The 19429-nt window shown below is 43.2% G+C and overlaps 2 protein-coding genes across 3 annotated transcripts; both read left to right on the plus strand.

Annotated features, from left to right (window-relative positions):
• The first annotated feature begins 1548 nt into the window (after window positions 1-1548).
• Window positions 1549-7875, plus strand: rae1 (ribonucleic acid export 1). Of its 2 annotated transcripts, XM_075460373.1 has the most exons (13): window positions 1549-1663; window positions 2106-2226; window positions 2332-2436; window positions 2991-3083; window positions 3174-3260; window positions 3344-3430; window positions 3748-3819; window positions 4537-4644; window positions 4813-4919; window positions 5041-5116; window positions 6404-6598; window positions 6679-6764; window positions 7318-7875. In XM_075460373.1, coding segments are annotated over exons 2-13 (1107 nt in total). In that variant the 5' UTR covers window positions 1549-1663; window positions 2106-2136; the 3' UTR covers window positions 7319-7875. The 2 variants fall into 2 exon arrangements, with proteins under 2 accessions (XP_075316488.1, XP_075316487.1); XM_075460372.1 differs by lacking the exon at window positions 7318-7875 and having other exon boundaries at window positions 6679-6768.
• Window positions 7876-9129: 1254 nt separating this feature from the next.
• On the plus strand, window positions 9130-18821 carry LOC142376797 (RNA-binding protein 38-like). The gene is made up of 4 exons (XM_075460374.1): window positions 9130-9581; window positions 11478-11601; window positions 11857-11911; window positions 17008-18821. The coding sequence occupies exons 1-4, from the start codon at window positions 9369-9371 to the stop codon at window positions 17348-17350; spliced, it is 735 nt and encodes a 244-aa protein (XP_075316489.1). The 5' UTR covers window positions 9130-9368; the 3' UTR covers window positions 17351-18821.
• Window positions 18822-19429: the final 608 nt, after the last annotated feature.

The following is a 19429-nucleotide window of genomic DNA, read 5'->3' on the forward strand; positions in this document are numbered from 1 at the left end:
TAGAGTTATTTTTCAGAGGGTTGGGAGGTGTTCTGCTTGCCAATGGTGCACCCTGGTGTAAGGCATTTAACTCTCTCTGGACCAAGATTGAAAATTTTAAGGAACAATTTCTGCTAAAGTTTTGATCAAATGCACAACAGAAACTACAGCTAAAAAAAAACACCGGTGCCCCAGGCTTAGTTAGAAAATGTTTTCTAATTTTTTTACTTATCTTTACTGCTGCAGGATTCAAATATTAGGCTGGAAATGAAAAAAGAACCACTTCTACTTCTACTTAAGATGAGGGTTTCCATGCGATATCGCTTTTCCATACAAATAATTCAGTACATTTTAAAGGCTAACACTCAAAATTTACATATAGCCAACAAATTGTACAATACACATTATAAATACTTCCCCCGGCCTCTAGAAAAAAAAAACCTACAAGGTGTTTCTCACTTTTTTACGTCTGTAACATCATTCAAATAACAGCCGAATGATTTGCACTCTGCGGCAAAGGGGGGCTTCAGACTTCTTTTTTTTTTTTTTTTATCTAGACTGATCTGTATTTTCATTTTAGTGCTTCTCTCTGAATTCAAAGCTGTAATAGGTGAAATATAATTGTGTATGAGGTGATTCTACTTTATGTAACAGAAATAGGTATCCACATTATCTAAGAGGTTAATCTGATCCTGGATGTTGCACTACACGGGCAAACGCTGTGACACACTGTGTTGAAACCTGGGCCGCATTAGTCCACCTGGCCCTTGTGTTGGAGTAAACTGAACACCCGTTTGAGTGTTTGAGATCTGGCAGAAGATCATTTAGAACAGGATAGTGAAATGAAATATTCCTCATCTTGTCTACATGATGATAATCAAGGGTTCACAGCACTTACTCACTCCTGCTGAGTTCTTGCTCATGCTGGTGTGAGGGGGGATGAGCAAGTCGATATTCTGGGGAGGCAAACACCAAAGAGCAAGGTTTCTCAAGAAGCAGGAATGATGGGATAGCAGTAAAACTTGAACACATCGTTATACAAAAGCCTGTTGTTACTTAGTGGAGAGGGAAGTAAAAAAATAGAAAGAAAATAGTATCACTCAGTTGAGAATGGGTCATGCAAGTCAAGATGCATTACACAAGGAACTGGATGGTGATTGAGGATTTATTTTCTGATCATTACACATCATAATGCATAATTCAAGCACCCAAGTGGAATATGTGCCCGACTCGCCAACTAATCTGTTGAAGATACTTCATTCAGACTTTATTTCAGAAAATCAAATCTAAAGAGAAGGAACCTCATTTAGTTATAAAAGACAGAATAACACAATGAATTTTAAGGTCTTTTAATCCATTATTATCATTACATATCATATATAAGTCGCTTTGGATAAAAGCGGTCTGCCAAATGCAAAAACACAAAAACACATATTCCATTTTCTTTTTCCTTAGTTTTTTCCCGCGCATTCCCCACTTCACACTCCATTCCAGGTGGTGGCGCTAATGCCTCTTTCAGCTAGATTTCTAACCACCAATAAACCCACAATAAGGGGAAGAAGAAGACGTCATCAGTCTGCGACAGACACACTTCGTGAAACAAGCGCCACACTTTTTCAGTGCGATATAGTAATTCTGTCACTTTAACGCTGTGAGCTTTCAGCGTTAGTCAGACGTGTTTTGGGTATGTATATCCATTTAGTTTCGAGGCGGTGCAGCCGTAACGCTTGGTGTTTAGATGTTTTCAGTCAAGAGGCTTGAGTCCGATTTTGCTAACGTTAGCTATCTGAAACAATTTAGTCCTATTTATTATCTAACCCATGCAATTGTTCGAGTTCATTCAATAAAATATCTATTTGAGATATGACGCGCAGTTAAACAGCCCATTTATCACATTTAAGGCTTTTTAAGTAAAACACGTTATCGAATTGCGCGTAAATGGCGTTGTTTAGTGTTACGGTTGGTGCTGAAAGCTAGTTTACACCTTCATATCCATATTTGGGGGGTAATCTTTTGTACGATTTAAATGTTAAATGTTGCTGGTGTGTATAAAATGTTTTCGAAACCGACAGTCCTCTTTATGGTCTCTTTTCATCAGAAATGCATCATTTTTCTCTTCTCTGTAGTGCACCCTATTAGAAGGAACCTTCATGCGCCATGAGTTTGTTTGGAACAAACTCGGGTTTTGGAGCGGGAGGAACTGGTGTCTTTGGAAACGCAACAACAGACAGCCATAATCCTATGAAGGTACACGAAAGACTGAAGGGGGAAATCAAATAATGGGGCTTATTTGAATTGTAGTGTTGGCTTAAACGTTTCTGATCGTTGTATTCGTTTGACATGATCCCACAGGATGTTGAAGTGACTTCACCTCCAGATGACAGCATCAGCTGTCTGGCTTTCAGCCCCAACACCATGCCAGGAAACTTCCTTATAGCAGGATCCTGGGCTAACGACGTGAGTTATTTATCCAGTGGTAATGATGGATGTACGTAGTACAACGGTCCTGTCAGAAGAAAAAAGTTTAGACTTTGCACAAAATGTAAAAAAAAATTTTTTAAAAAGCTAAATCTGTAAACCCTTTATTTAACTGAACAACTCAGCAAATGCTGAATTTGAAATATTAAGATTGAAAACAAAAAAAGTAAATGAAAATTGAGATTGAACTGAAATATATAGGCTCCTTTAAAATTGATTCTCAGAAAAAGGTTGAACAAAAAAAGGCAAAGGAGTGGTTACCACTGTCGGAATGGAAAGGGATGACAGGTTTTAGAGATGCATGACTGTTTTCAGAGTTTCTTTTTTGGTATTTGTCGGCAGAAAGCTCCAAACATTTTCAACTGGTGACAGTTTTGACGGCTTTATCACAGAGCCATGCTGTTGTGATGCTGGCAGAATGGAAATGGCATTTCCCTGTCTTTAATTCTATTTTACACCCAGTTATCCGGGGCCGCGGTGTAGTGTACGCACACATTTTCACAGTTTCACTCTGTTTTGTCATCTGATTTCAGGTCCGGTGTTGGGAGGTGCAGGACAATGGACAGACTGTCCCGAAAGCCCAACAGATGCACACAGGCCCAGTGCTGGATGCCTGCTGGAGCGATGTAGGTCGCATCATTCAAAGTAGCTGTAGATTAGATGCTGTCTGTCAGGTTACAGAAAAACAACCAAAACTTTATATTCTTCTTAACTAGGATGGGAGTAAAGTCTTCACCGCTTCGTGTGACAAGACAGCCAAGATGTGGGATCTTAACAGCAATCAAGCAATGCAGATTGCACAGGTTGGAACGGACTCCCTCCAGATCAGCTGCGTATTTATCATGAGTCAGCGTCATCTCAGACCTCCCATCCTTTCTCTTTGCAGCACGATGGTCCAATTAAAGCAATCCACTGGATAAAAGCCCCGAATTACAGCTGCATCATGACTGGCAGTTGGGATAAAACACTGAAGGTATGGCGTTTGTCTTTAAATGCTTGAAAATACATCCGTTTGGATTGTAAACATTGAAAATCTGAGTAGGACAAGACTACGAAGCATAATCCAGAAATCCCAGTTTGAGTGACGGAACCATGAATTTAAATTCTTCTCAGATTTCAAAATGACTACATCAAGGTTTATAGTTTCCTGAGACGGGACTCCACAGCTTCAACATGTTGTTGCTGTTTCATACAGACGCCTGCATTTAGTCACAAGCATTTCACATATCAGTATAAAGTTCTGCTGTAAACACTGGGGAAAAATGACAGCCTTTCTGTTTTTCTCTTTAGTTCTGGGACACGCGCTCTCCGAATCCCATGATGTCTCTGCAGATGCCAGAGAGATGCTACTGTGCAGATGTCGTAAGTACCTCTTCACAAATACAGCATTCATTTTAGCAGTTGCATAGTCGATTATTTAATGCTACCTGAATTAGGGCTGTCAAAGAATATTCTAAATTCGAATAGGTTTTAAAAACAGACATTCGGAGGTGAAAATTAATAATCAAATGTGGAAAAACACACATCCGCGCAGCCGCGGCTCAGCTGTCTGCTTTGCGAGTGGGCACACTGTCTGGCACAGCGTCACTGATGAAAGTTGACTTAAGTGAAGATGGCAGAAAGTTCAGAGCCCAACTTGATGAAGAGAAAGTGATTTTAACCCCCAAAAATATGAAAAGCCCTGTCTGGAAATACTTCGGATTTTGGTCGGTTGCTGGAAAAAGCCTCGAGACAAAGTCGTATGCAAGCTATGTCAGCAACACTTAGCTTATCATTCGACGAGAGTGAGGTCTGCGGTCTTGGCCATTAGTTCATTCACTTATTGTTGTGTAGGTAATATGTTGTCAAATATGTTTAAACTTAAATAAACTACCCATACACGTAGTTGTGTCTCGTTGTATTAGTTTGTCCTGTTATTGACGTAACGCTGTCATCGTCGGGCTGATTGAAAGCCCCCAGGTGCAGCGGACGTAACGCACCCCGGATGCGTCATTGACATAATGCGCAAACTAACGTAATTTTTGAGTAAATTTGACAGCCCTAAACTGAATGCTTTTGTCATTTTTCCCCTTCCTAAAGGTGTACCCTATGGCAGTGGTTGCCACAGCTGAGAGAGGCCTTATAGTGTACCAGCTGGAGAACCAGCCTTCTGAGTTTCGCAGAATAGACTCTCCTCTCAAACATCAGGTGAGTTTTTCTCCCTCGAATCATTTTCTTTTTATCCCCTCCCACGTGTTAAGTTGTAAATGCATCATCTTATTCACTGTTTTGGTTTTATTTAAACCAGATTTATTTAATCTGTGACTCGGTGCCCATGCTATATAACCCATGTATTGCCCTGCTCTAATCCCACAGCACCGCTGTGTTGCCATATTTAAGGACAAGCAGAACAAACCTACAGGTTTTGCACTTGGAAGCATTGAGGGCCGAGTGGCGATCCACTACATCAATCCTCCCAACCCGTGAGTTTATCCACTGCTATTTGGTGATCGGCAGATGCTTTTGGATTATTGTTAAAAATGTTCTTCCTTTTAGTTCGCTTAGGAAAGTGAGGTTATGAATGTGTTCCATGATTCTTTTCAGAGCCAAAGACAACTTCACCTTCAAGTGCCACAGATCCAATGGAACCAACACAACCACTCCACAGGACATCTATGCTGTAAGTTGTTCAGTTCTAAAAGAAATGTGTAGTTTGTGCCATTAAAAAAGATTTGACTTACAGCAATAAAAAGCCCAAAGATTAACCAATTATTAACATTAAAGAAATCCTGCGCAAACCCCTGGGTTAAATGTATTATATCATTAAACTAGTCAGTGCCCTGATTCTACCTCTAATATCACGTCGAATCAGGTTTTTGAGCAAGTACTACACAGTCGAAGTGAGATTTGTGTCAACATCAGAATAAATGTTAGTTACACCGCTGAGTCAGCAAAGTCTGGACAGTATTTAAACAGCACATCAGTCCGCCCTCTCGCTGGATGCCTTTGCTCAGATCTAGCAGGGAGATGAAAATGAAAAGAAAAAATGCTTTATTTATCCCAAAGGGAAATTGTAGGAGGTCCCTGATGGTGAGGTTAATGCAGAGGATCTCTACAAAAGACCAACTGGGACGCAGTTCACAGTGCACCATGATACACGCCTGGAAAACCTCTGAGTTTTATAAGAAGGAAGGCACAGTGAATAAAAGTCGGTCGAATATAGATCAAGTGCTGCGGCAGCACAACAGCAACAACAAAAGTAAAAAGAACTAAGCCACAACTCTGCAGAAATTAAAGGTAAACACAGCATTTATTGCCCTCTTTTATTGCTAAAGCTTTACAAACTTCCACAGTGGTTGAGAGTAGTTGCTAACAGATATCAAATAGACCTTACCTAGCCAACAAGTGTGTTTTAGACCTGAATATAAAAATAAAGATCAAAGTGAAATGAGGACAATCAAAAGCATTTATTTCCCCTGTGCTGTGAGTTTACCAAAATGCTGTGATTTCCTGGTCTTTTAATAAATATATCTATTTTAACTCCTACAACCAGTGCCACATTTATAAAAATTGCTTGTTTTTATGTATAATGGAAAATGTCTATCCTTGTTGAAGAAATGTGAAGTTCTTTATCAGACTGCAAATTACTCTGTTTGAAATTAATTGCATCTGATCCCATGTATCAATGATCGTATACGGAGGAGATGTGTGCGCCAAACATCTAAATGTTTTCTCTCAGTAATGTGACCAACAGTTCGCATTCTTGGTTCCAGTCAGCATAATGTCACTTGTTATCCTTTGAATGAAGGCGTGACTTCATGTTATATTTCAGTCTGATTTATGATCTCTACCATTATTCACAACAGTTCTATTAGTGTCATTGTGTGTCTTTTCACAGATCTTTCCAATATATCTTACTGTGTTATACTAACCAACCTTTTTCCATCTTATTTTCTCCTCCCATCAGGTGAACGCCATCTCCTTCCATCCTGTCCATGGCACACTGGCCACTGTGGGCTCAGATGGGCGGTTCAGCTTCTGGGACAAAGACGCCCGCACTAAGTTGAAGACCTCGGAGCAGCTCGACCAGCCCATTACAGCTTGCTGCTTCAACCACAACGGCAACATCTTTGCGTATGCTTCCAGTTACGACTGGTCGAAGGTACGAGGAACGAAAGTCACCGCATGTGTTTACCGTGCTTGTTTACGAAGTCGTTTGATTTTGAACCCTGCGTCCTTCAGGGGCACGAGTACTACAACCCGCAGAAGAAGAACTACATCTTTCTGAGGAACGCTGCCGAGGAGCTGAAGCCTCGGAACAAGAAATGGTGAGAGAAGGGCAGTCACTGTCCGTTGCCCTGGAGACCGTGGTCATCGGATGGGGCTGCCCCATTTCCTCAATCCCCCTGTGACCGTCTCTGGGGACTTTAGAGGGAATGAAGGATTGTAGGCAGTGAGGATAATGACGCGATTCAAATCTCAGCACTGCCACGTACCCTTTCACCTAATCTGCTGTATGGCAGTAGTTGGACACAGACTTGTTAGAAGTTTGTTAAAGGCTTTTGTGGTTTCTGCTGGAATGACGTGTACAAGCAGCCTTTGCACCTGTTAAATCAGGAATATAGGAGAGGAAGTCTGCTGTGTGATTAGTAGAGAGACTTTGTAACATATTCAGCGGCATGAGAACGTATTTAAAGCTTACGTTATTTTTTTAATTATGGACAATGAGTAGAATATTACTTATAGGAAATCAATGAACTGCGCGATTCAGCCATTGATTTGTAAGCACTGCTTTTTCGACTGCTGTGCAAAAAGGGACACTGAGAAATAAAGAAACAAAACCTTGAAGCTTTGTTACTGACTGCTCCCTCCTGTCTCCAGATTCATCGTGCCAAGTCGCATCTCTTGTGAGGAAATGCGGAAGACCTGCTGCTTTAGTGTGTGTGTATGCGCTCGAGACAGACTCCTTCCATTCGGCAAACACCCGGACCAATGCCATGGCGCTGCGCACTGTGCATGGACCAATCAAAGGGGCCTGCCCAACCTGCCGTTGATGACAGCTGCATGACAGTTGGTCTTAGAGGTCATCACAGAAAGGGAGGGCTTTTTTGTGATTCATCTTGATGTTTGGATTATTTTTGTGTCTAGTTCTTTTTTTGTTTGTTTGTTTTTTATCATACACCTTTCCAAAGGCTCGTCATTTTCTTGTGGTTTGCTGTTACTAATGGTATAGCTCCATGAAGAAACTGGGATGTAAAATAAATAAGTGCATACTCTTAGACGTGACATTGTTTATTCCATCTTAAGGGAGGAAGGTTTACAGTCAACCCAGATTTACAGAACTGTATTGTGCATGCAAAAACATCTCCTACGAACACTTATCTCATATTTCAGCTGTTTATTTTTCCTTGTAGGTCTCTTGACTTTAGAATCATAAATTTAAACTCTGAACAACATCTGTGCTTCTGTGACTCCTCCAGTCGGTCTGCTTTAATGGAAACTAACCAGCAGGTGGAGCATTTTGCCTGGCAGTAGATCATTCTGCTCTTTCAGACTAGACCAGGAGCAGAGTCTAGAAAGCTCAGCAGGACAAATGGGATCAAAGTCATTCTTCATCCAGTCCATCTTAACAGGGAAACACAGGTGAAAAGGTGTGTGGTGGGGTTCAAAAGGATATGAATAAGGTGGCAAAGGTTGCTACAAAGGCCATGTGTGAACCAGTTCATAGAGGAGAAGGTGTGAATTAAATGCCTTTTTATTGAGGTCATTAGAGTCTCACCTCACTGTCAGCCTGACCCTGGGTACTTAGCAGTGGAACTCCAAAGCACCGAGGGCGGGAAGATACGCTGCTGCCACGGTTCACCGGGCCCTCTAAGGGCGACATTGGTATCTCAACTGTTTAGTCCAGCAGCACCAAGGTTCATTATCAGGATGTGCCTGGCTGCAGACCTTTGAATCAGTCCACTGCATGGAGCCCATCTAAAAACAATGTGAACATGTAGACACATCTGGCATTGAGCAATATGTTTACTGTAAAGAATAACCTGTTGCTGGCAGGACCAAAACAAGAACTTGTGAATAGTCTTTACACTTACTCCAGTTTGTGCTTAGTATGATGTCATTTTACACTTGCCTTAGCCTGTCTGATTCATAAAGGAACACAGGATTCTGCTTTATTACTTTTATGTGGTACACTCTACTGTAATGCACTTGTCCGGACTTTTAATTGAATAGTTTTCCGGTGCTACCTTCCTAAGATTGAAAACCACAAATTACTTGTAGGCTTGTAATCTCCCTGTGGGAGTTTTTAAGATTTAAAAGAAGAAGAAAAGAAAAAAAGGCAGTATCATGTGATTGTTCCTCAACATGTGGTTACCGGTTAGAGAGTAGAGTGTGTATTTACAAGGCTGTGATTTCAGTCGTCTTTTTGTTTCAGTATAATTGTCAGTTAAGAATATAACAAGCACGAATCAGACAGAATTACTTTACCATATACCGTTGTTTTTAGTCAACCATGTGGCTCTTCAGTACAGTACGGCTGTTTCTTTGTGTTGAAAAAGACAAAAGCAGGTGCAGTAAAGCGCCGTGAGGGGGGTGGGCCAATGGGAGGAGCCGCTCACCACTTCTGTACCAGAAGTCCGCACTGATTGGTCAATAGTTACATCGGGGCGGAGCCTAGGTTCTCCTCTATAAATCCTCGAGTCACATTTTAGTAGAGCAGCTAAGACGCGACCAGGTTTGGTGGCGAGCGGAGGAATTCACGCGACGTGAGTTGCCGGTGTCGTCAGGTTGCTGTAACTTTAGCCAAAGGACAAAATAACTCAAGGAAACTACAGATAAGAGATTTAAGTTGTGGTTTACAGATGCCGGGAGTTTGTTAAAGCGCTTAGTTGAGTGTTCAGTGTGCCTCGGTCTTCTCTCCGGCTGACTAAATGCTTCTGCATCAGTACACGAACGGATCACTGGAAGTCATGCACCCCACAACGCTTCAGAAAGACACCACTTTTACCAAGATCTTTGTCGGCGGGCTGCCGTACCACACGAACGACGCCTCTCTGAGAAAATACTTCGAAGCTTTTGGGGACATTGACGAGGCTGTGGTGATAACGGACAGACAGACCGGCAAATCCAGGGGATACGGCTTTGTAAGTATGAGCAAGCCCCTCATGCACTGCTTGCGTTTTCCGCCGTGCAGCTTAATTCTCGGCTATTGGCTCTAAAACGTGCCTTGACTCTTTTATTTTTTTATTTTATTTAATGTAGTCATTCATGCTTATGTCAAAGGTAATCCCCCCCACTGAGGCTTAAACGCGTAATTGTACAGCATCTCTGTTTTTTGCCTGACTGGCTGTTATTTTAGCTTAATGAGGATCACACAAGTTGATGGGTAACTAAGAAGATTATATTTCAACATATGTCTGATGTCCACCCCCCTTAACACCCATACGGTGAAGTCTCCCCCTCACTCACTCCTGAGCTGTCCCAGCTTGTGTGTGTGTGGTTGGGGGGGGGGGGGCAGTCTGAACTCCTTGCTTGCTTTATATGGTTATTATGGAGCAATGGGGAGGTTGACCTTGCACACCCTGCCCTTCATTGTCAGGGATCAGAACACATGATTTACATCACATTTTGGCTCCAGAGAGACATTCCAGCATCAGCTAACTGGCTATCCTGTTTGACTTTTTTTTTTGTTTTCTGTTACCCTTGATTGTAATTGTTTATCACAGGTAAACTGCTTTGTTATCTCTGCTCATGGAGAGAGTGGCAGAGGGGGGTTTACTTGTACTTTATCTTTGGCCCCTTCTCCTAACTAATAACTTGGATTATTTGGTGGTGGTTAGGGGGGGATCTCCAAGAATGTTTTTGATGCTCACTTTAAATCTACATTAATAAGTGACTAATCCTGGCAGATAAAGACACAAAGAACAGAAGCAGCGCAGGAAATGCAAATATTTACCAGAACTTTGGAGAGACACATCAGCTCTAACGTCCTATCAAGCCAAAGAAGGAATGGAAAACTGTTATGGCTGCATGTTTAGCTCTACAGGCACAGTTGTACGACAACTGCTTTGTGTGTCTTGCACATAAGCGCATGAAGTCAGAGGAAAAGCTGTCCTGTGAGTCTGGCGGGTCTTGAACGGCCTCGTGTTGAGGCTGGAGTTTCAGGTTGAACAGGCTCACAGCGATGTGGGTGCTTCCCAGGGATAATACCTGTGATAGTGAAGTGATCAGCACTTTATTACTCAGCCCACTGTTTCTTGTGTAGCATGAGGCAACCTGCACATTCTGGTTTGCTTGAGTCGCATTCAGAGAGGGAGGGGCCCCAAAGCTGAACACACCTTTTTTTTTTTTTTTTTTTTAAACCACACTTCAGAGGTGGATTAGTAGAACCCCTTCACAGCAGGGCTCTTCAGTGTAAACACAGCCTGATTCCTTCCTGTGTGTTCACAACACTAGCCCTGGAGTGGGCTTTGTTCCGGGTCCTTCCACTATGAAGAGACACAGCTTTTTTTTTTTTTCCTAAAAAAAGAAGGAAAAAAGTGTCCTCACAAGCGATGCACGCCGTGGCCTACATTCACTGCTGGGTCCACTTGCAGAGGTGACTGAGATGGCAGAATATGGCAACCAAAACAGACGGGCTCGTCTAATGCCAGGAGGGTGAAGGGGGTGGGGTGGGGTGGACTAATACCAATCTCCTTATTTTGTCCCTAATTGGATAAGCTCCTTGTTGCCCAGATCCATATTTCAGCAACTCTGCCCATGGCTGAGTGGCAGTCGAGAGGCCGGGTATTGCTGCTGTGGGCGATTTTTCAAAGCTTATCATTGTGCTTTGTTTGTAGTTTCCCCTCTTGTTGAGAGAAACGGGACCATAACAGAGGAAAGCCTGTAGAGGGACTTTTATGATAAGACCAACGGACTGAGACCCGTTTCATGTTTGTTTTGGTTTTGTTCTGCTTTTCCTGTGTAACGGACTGCAGCTATGATGTCACCTGTAAAATAAGGAAAAAATATTTCATTGCTTGACGTTTCTGCGTCGCCAGGTGACCATGACGGACCGAGGAGCAGCAGAGAGAGCCTGTAAGGATCCCAACCCCATTATCGACGGCAGGAAGGCCAACGTCAACCTGGCTTATCTAGGTGCCAAGCCTCGCAGCATACAGACCGGTGAGCTTCCACCCGTGTCTATGAACACACTTTGTTTTTCTTTCTTTTTTAATTTTCATGCCAAATAACATTGTTTCCCAGCTGCATACATGTTTTTACCGCTGTTGCACATTTGAAATAGTTTTTCCACAGTAGGTTGGAAACAGGCTCTGCCTCTGTGTCTCCATGCCCTCTGTGCATTGTTCTCTGGTCCTCCTCTGTAAATGCGGATTTGTGTGTATGTGTGTGTCTGACAGCCAGCCTCCTATCTTTCAGGCATATCCATCGGAGTACAGCCCATTCACCCAGCACTCATCCAGAGGCAGTATGGGTAAGTGAGCGGGAGTGGGCGCTTGTTATGTTCTCCTCTATTACGCTGTATGTGAAGCTCCACTGGGCTACTATTTCATGACAAACAGGCCTCTGGAAAGTTCATGTCAGTTTCTGTGTCCACATGCAACTCCACTAGAGCTCTATTAGCATATTTCAGTCTTGTCGGGCTGGGAGATGGTTCACATATCTGTGGTAATAGAGTTGCGCTCGAGAGGTGAATGTGTGACTCGCATGTTAACGTCTGTCAGAGGCCTCTCGACTCTTTTACCTGCCTGAGCGGCTGTGTTGTAGAAACGGCGGTCTTGGTGACGAAGAGCTATGGTCTGCTGGCCAGCTAACGAGCGTTTAACAGTTATGGACACCCACCCCCCCGCAGCTCTCAGATATCACGCTTCAAGCTACAGCTCGGGGCTGTTCACATTTTACATGCATAACCATAGAGATGTAGAGGAGAATAAAAACAACCAAAAGACGAGTGTAGTTAAGTTGATAAAGTGCCAGTAGGAACAGGTTTGGACTGACGGTAGTCATAAACGTACAAACATAAAGTCTTGCTGCTACTTTAGAATTGTAGCTGGTTTCACTTCCTCTGCCACTCTAAGGTGCTCTTTTTATACTCGATCATGTTACCTACCTGTTTGCACTTAACCTAATTAATTGCATTATGTTCCTCTGTTTCTTTCTGGCTTATCTTTTCTTAAAAAAAATTTTTTCTATCCCAACCTTTTTTTTTTTTATTTTATTAAATTCAATTCAAGATCATATTTTTCATGGAACAGTGAGATGTCTCGCTTCCAAGTATTTTCTATGTTGTATCGTAAATAACATCTTTGTGAGATTTGCAAATCCCTGCTTTCTGTTTTTTTTAATCTTTTTTTTTTTTTTATATATATATGTATACGTTTTATTTATTCTTTATTTAGATAAGATCTTAACATTTGCTTCTGGGCCTTTTCATTGTGAATACTATCTTCCATCTGGGTTCACTGGTCCTGCTGGTTCTTTAATTGCTTAATTCGTCAACAAAAAGTCAATTATTAACAACTTTGTCCGTTAGCTCTTAAGAGACTTAGTATTATTGTTGAGAGTACTTTATCAAACCAAATGTCCAGAGTTGGCTAAAATAGCTTTTTAGGTGTAGATCTTCATGCTTTTTTTTCTTTTCCCCGCATTAGTATAACTGTAAACTGAATATTTTTGTGTTTAATCACTATTTGGCTTTGAATGTTGGGCATTAGCACCGTTTTTGTGTTTATTTCAATTGATGTGGGCGATTTCTTTTTCAAGGAAGAAGAAATGCCATGGCAGTCCTCAGTGAGAGCAACAAAATTTCAATTAAAATTCGATTAACACTTGGAGGACAGTAAATAAGCTGTGCTGCAGCTTCGCGCATCAATGAAGTCATCCCACTAGATGCATGTGTAGAAAGCTTCCTATAAGCCCCCCTATGGAACCCGGATAACAACATGTCAGCCATGAGCTAACAGTGAAACAGTACCCGTTCAGTTAGATTAAAGTATTGGTGAAATAAAGACAGATAATGCCTTATTTAGAGGCTGTATTGTCAATGCCCTGTTCTCTCCCGTTATATGGATATACGCAGATCTCAGGTGATCTAAATATCGCCGACTTTCCCCAAACTGTTATCGTTGAGTAGATGAATGTATTTTATGCCATAAATAAGGTCCAGGTTAAAAAAAAAAAAAAAAAAAAACTCCTTTAAGCCAACATGGATTGCTCATTAACCTTTCTGTGAGATCTCAGAATCCCGGGCTCCACAGGGGACATGTCCCATCATGGACCTGAGGACGATGCAGGAAAGCCCCTTCCATGTCCACCTCCTGCCACCAGTGAGCCTTAACGATACGAAAACCTTGAAGGTTTAAAGTGTGCGGCATGTGCCTGACAGGTGCTGGCTCGTATCACGGTCTTTTACGCCCTCTTAATCTCCCATGACCACCACCCCTGAGACATAACAAGGCACACGGACACCTGTCCTCCCGTCTCCGAGGCTCTTCTGTGCGCCGGGTGACAGAGGCAGTCCTCCCTAAGATGCAGAGCGTGCAAGTGGTCTTTCTTTCATCACACCCCACCCCCAAACCCCTTGACGACATATGGTGCGAGAAAGACGTGGTTGGAAGAAGGATTTGAACCGTACTGTGGCAGTACGTGTAGCAGGGTCGTGCCTGGTTGGGATGTGTGTGTGTGTGTGTGTATAGCTGTGGTCAGCACAAGCTGTGGGCCGCGAGGGCAAGGGGGGGGGGGTGTCACTGATGCCATGAACATTGTTTTTAATGGGGACGGGAGGAGTTGTTGGTGTGCTTGCAGATTCATCCCATTTCATCCTTCAACCCGTTCACACCATCCTGTTGCTTTCACCGCCTCTTTTTTTTTTTTTTAAATTCGGTTTTTAATTTTACCGTAATTTCTCCCCTTCCAGTCCTGCCACTGTGTCAGATTGAGTCTCTGAAAACTGACACCTCCGTGAGATTTGGAGCACGGAGGGGGGGTTTCTAGCCCTGATGCTTAATGAGGCAGAGTGCTCCCTAGGAAACTCGCCTCTACAGGTGTTAAACAAAACACCTTTGTCCCCTCTGCAGCTTTTAAAGGACCATCGCTGCTCTGTAAGGGAAGAAAGGAAAATCAAGTCCTCCTAAGTAGTGTAAGGTGTTTAATTCCCCCACCCACTCCGGTCTTGTCTGTTTTCACACTTTGTGTCGTATTGAGTCATGCACTGAAGGTCACTTGTGTTATCGCGCAGAAATATTTAACTGCTTGGTGTGATATCACTCAGGCTTTTCACAGTGGCTCATTATGTGACCTTCGTTAATGACGAATTCTCCAGCTGGAATTTGTGATGTGTGCCGGCATCTAGTATTTTCTGGTAGACCTGTCTCTCTGGTGTCTCAGCCTGTCATTCAGAGTGGCTCTATGTCAAACATGCTGGCTGGCCGTCAGCACAAAACCAGCTGACCAAAGATCTTCTGGCTGTCATCCACATTCCTCCTGCCAGTTCGCTTGGCATCGCTGTGGCCTCGGGACTCTGCTATCCTCAACTTGTCTTTGTCCCGATCCCTTCTTTTTTTTTTTTTTTCTTTCTAACTCCTGAAAAAAAGCTGAACATGCCTCTGACCTCTTCATGCCTCTGCACGATAATCCACAAACGGCTTGTCTCTCCTTTCTACTCCACTGTACCTAAAGAAGGTTGCCGGCAGCTACACACTGCCAAAGCCATAAAGAAGGCAGACTCATTATACATGCGAGTGAAAGCGCACAAGCCCCGCAGTATTAATGTATGGTCATGTTTGAGGGCTGTGTAGGAGGTTGAATGCCTCTTTGTAAGTAGTTCTATGGTACTGTGAGGGCAGAGTGTAGATCACGGATGGTGCCTTCATTGGCTCTTGCTTCTCAGAAGCCCCTGTTGTTTTGGACAGTGACTTTATTTTCCCTTCATTGTCATTTAGCATAGTCTAAAATACATTTATGTCACTCTGAGTATCACATCACAGGCTTGACCATTTTAGTTTTCCTGGTTGTATGGATTTCAGGACATGCATTTTTTTTTTTTCTCCCAAACATCACCCTTCAGTGACATAATGACACAGGTGGAATTTAATGTTAATGCTGATAAATAATCACTGCCATTCCATCCTCCTGTCCACCCTTTATGCAACCTTGGCCTCTGCTGCCAGCTGACCAGTGCACCAGCAGAGGAGCAGACGATGCCCGTTGTACGAGACTAGAGGGGTATGACAGGAAAAAAGTGTGGCCACCCCCCTCCTCCTTCCCTCAGCCAGCCTCTCTCCAAGGTGCCAGTGACGGCTTGAGAGTGCAGTGCAGTGTGCTGTGATGGACTGGAGTGCCTTATCTTTTTTGTTTTCCCTTTTTGTGTGATATGAACTGAAGAAGTTATGCTGATTGCGGTGTGACTCTTTCCCTTTTATGGCATGGTTTTGGGTTTGCAGTGGCTACTGGTGTGTGTTGGAAGGGGTGGGGAAAGGGACATTGAAGAGGGTGTGTGTGTGTGTGTGTGTATATACATATATAGTACCAATGTATATTCAGTGTGATGACAACCCTGTCCATGCATGCTTTGCTTTGATTTAATTGCTTTTTTATTTTTTTATAATCTTCTATCAATCTTCTAATGGACCAAATATTTGGGGGGGGGGGGGTGTACTGACATTGCGAAACAGTCCATGAGAGGATTTTTATCAGCACTGATATGCAGCTGAAATGTGTAAGTTGGTGTGACATTTGTTGTTACTATTTTTGCCTTTGTCTGTTTGGTTTGTGTGTGTGTGTGTTTCTCCAAGATTGTTGTATCAAGGGATATGGATTTATATATGTATGTGGTGAGGGGACAGTGGACTCTTGCCATCTGACACAACCATCCCTCACAAATTCAGAATATGTACTTCACATCCTGAATAAAACATTTACCTTAAATCTACCTCTTTTCTTTGTGGATAAAGTAAACCCTGTGCAGTCCCCACCCCCACACATCCCTCATCAGCTCCATGTGAGTTGGCTCACGGGGCCTGGTAGAGCTCTGATGAGCTCCCCTGCCACCATTGCCGCCTCTATCCAGCATCATCACCCGTGAGATTCAGTGTGCCAGACACTGAGAACTAGGGAGATTGCAACTTCTGCACTCCGTTCACGAACTTCCCCTTTTTGTGTGTGTGAAGAGTGGCAGCTGTTAAAACACTGTTGATGTCTAAGCTTGAAAACCTGCCAGTAACGGCTGTCTCTATCACCCCACCCCCCCGTCTAATGCAGGAGGCCCTACCTAACAGGTTTTGTAGGTTTTACTAACTGACACAGACAGAGGGTTGAGTCATCTTCGTCTCAAAACCTCATCTGCCTTTTGTCTACTTGGTCTTATAATATGTATATATAAATACATGTAATAACAGTGGATATCCATGGGGGACTCCTAAATTCAGAATACCTACAGAGTTTATATTCGCACACACACACACGCCCTCTGGGAGCAATGTAAACGACAGAAGCCAGGCCCTGGGATTTCTCTGCTCTGGTGCTGCAGCCCCTCTGTCTAACCCCTGTCATTCTTTGTGTGTGTGTGTGCAGATTGGCCCAGCAGTACATCTACCCACAAGCATTTGTGCAGCCCAGCCTGGTGCTGCCCACTCAGGTTTCCAGCTCTGTCAGCAGCAGCCCTTACCTGGACTACAGCGCAGCCTACAGCCAGTATGCCCAGGCTGCATTCGAGCAGCAGTATCCTTATGCAGCGTCCCCAGCTAGCTTCCTGAGCTACAGTTACGCCACCAGCCCCACTGCCACCGCTGGCCCGCCCGCGGCTGCCACAGCCCCGGCCACCGTACACCCTAACCTCCCCTCGGCCACCGGCCCGGCCCCAGCCTTCCTGCACTACGCCCCGCAGCAGCACATCCAGCCGGACCGCATGCAGTGAGCGGGGAAAGGAGCAGAAAGGAGGCAGCAGTGCTGGTGCAGCAGGATGAGAGGGAGGATTGGGAGGGGGGGGGGGTTCGTGGTCGTGGACCTTGGGACAGAGGATAGTCAAATGCCCCAGAGGGTGACCCTGCTGTTTTTTAAAAGCAGCTTTCAGGAAAAAATAAAATAAAAAGGGTGGGACTATTGCACTATATGATCAGGATGGGCTGTTTGCTCATTGGTAAAAGGGGTGGGAGGACTGTTGGAGTTCAGGTTAGGAAGCTAAACAGCATTCAGTATGTGGTCGCTTCCAAGGGCTTCCAGAAGCTGACACTTCATTTTTTTTATTATCATCGTTATTATTATTTTTATTGTCCATTATTATTGTATTAATGTCATTGTTTGTTTGTATGCCATTACTATCGATGTTTGCATGTTTTTGGCTCAATCAATGGAAGTTATGCATGTCCATGGTACATAGTAATGTGTCGGGCTGTCTGGGACACCTGTCCTTCCAATCTGAACTATCTGGGTTGGACACGTTGGACGCTGCTGCTTTAGGACACTGAGGGACAGTCGTATTGGGATGGTTGGGGATTAGGGAGACATGCAGCGGACTTCCCAGCATTTCCGTGTCTCTGCTCCGAGGCAGCAACCTGCCTCATGAACAAATCTCCAGCGTTCGGCTCCACACACGAAGACGAGGGATTTCACCTCGGAGACGAAATCGAAAGTTTCCGTGTAAGACTGTGAAAGTTCCAGGACAACACTTTTTTTTTTTTTTTCTGTTTTTCTTTTCTTTTCTTTTTTTTATTATTATTCTGTTAATTCAAGAGGCCTTATTTTTAAAAAGGAAAAAAAAAAAAAAAAAAACATTTTTCGGAGTCTCCAGATTTTTCAAGTGCCCCTCCACCACAGAGCCATGTGCAGAGAGCAGAGCCCTGACTGTTTTTCAACAGCTGCATTGATCTGACCGACCTGGGGTTTGATTAGTACAGATGGATGTAGATAATCATAAGCAGTATGTGGGAACCAGGAGCTTTGTATATCAACATCGAAAAGGTAGCGGACACTGAGCTCAAACACCAGTGTTTTGTTTTTGTTCTTTTTCCTTCACTGAGATTGTCATAAACTGTTGCTCTCGAAAGGACATTCATGTACAATTACAATATTTATATGTAGGTATTTATAAAAGGTACTAAGTTATAATAGCTCTTCTTTTTTTTTTGTTACTTTCACTGTCGTTGTGGCACTGATGTCATTAGACTTGGAGTCACTGCTGCAGATACACAAGTGTTGCATATGTTTTGTTTTTCATGCCGTTACCAGTGGGTAGATTTGGCTCAGTTGAAGATATTTGACTGGTTTCATTGGGAATTCTTTAGAATTTTTATTATTATTTTTTTTTTTTTCAACAAGAATGTCTTTTACATCCCTTCCAAACAAGCCATACAAAAAAAATGAATAAATAAAAATAATTTGTATGTAAAGATGCCTCCTGACGTCTTCCTTCAGTCAATGAATGATGATTCATTCGTGTCTCTACGGTGCGTGTTTACTGCAATGTCACTGAAGAGACTGAAATGCATATCCTGCTGTGGCGATGCTGTTAAAACTGTGAGGTTACCGGGTGCAGTTATGTGTTTGTTATCGTGGTTGTGTGTGCCGTCAGATCCAGCACGGAGGAGGGGGGGGGGGGCCCACTTGTTATCAAGCCACAGCACCACCACCTGCCAGGGGTGCTGGGTGTTCCCTTAGCCAGCACACTTTCTCTCTTTCCCTTGCAGGGACTTTTGTGTTTAAAGGAGAAACAAGTTCATAAAAGTGGTTTGAAGCCATGTTGCCCCCCCACCCCACCCCACACACACACTTTGTTAAACAAGCTTGGCTGGCTGTGTTTTTCCAGAAGTGTCTTCACATGTCTGTGCTTACATCAGCTTCTGATGACATTTCTCCAAACCGTACATTCAGCGTAGAGAACACGATTCAGACGAGGTTGTAATGAACAACAACCCATTATCTTTTTGTCTGCTCTCAGGGTATAATTCATCCACCAAGTGATGATTTACAGTGTAGCCTTGAATTCAGCAGAAGGTTT

Source organism: Odontesthes bonariensis, chromosome 3, assembly GCF_027942865.1.
Source record: "Odontesthes bonariensis isolate fOdoBon6 chromosome 3, fOdoBon6.hap1, whole genome shotgun sequence".
Classification (NCBI taxonomy): Eukaryota; Metazoa; Chordata; class Actinopteri; order Atheriniformes; family Atherinopsidae; genus Odontesthes; species Odontesthes bonariensis.

Excerpts from the sequence above, each read along its gene's own strand:
- LOC142376797 (XM_075460374.1), top strand. The coding sequence starts at position 9,369 with ATGCTTCTGCATCAGTACACGAACGGATCACTGGAAGTCATGCACCCC. Across the intron at positions 9,582-11,477 it reads AATCCAGGGGATACGGCTTT|GTGACCATGACGGACCGAGG; the intron begins GTAAGTATGAGC and ends CTGCGTCGCCAG. Across the intron at positions 11,912-17,007 it reads CTCATCCAGAGGCAGTATGG|ATTGGCCCAGCAGTACATCT; the intron begins GTAAGTGAGCGG and ends GTGTGTGTGCAG.
- rae1 (XM_075460372.1), top strand. The coding sequence starts at position 2,137 with ATGAGTTTGTTTGGAACAAACTCGGGTTTTGGAGCGGGAGGAACTGGT. Across the intron at positions 3,084-3,173 it reads TGGATGCCTGCTGGAGCGAT|GATGGGAGTAAAGTCTTCAC; the intron begins GTAGGTCGCATC and ends CTTCTTAACTAG. Across the intron at positions 6,599-6,678 it reads CCAGTTACGACTGGTCGAAG|GGGCACGAGTACTACAACCC; the intron begins GTACGAGGAACG and ends TGCGTCCTTCAG.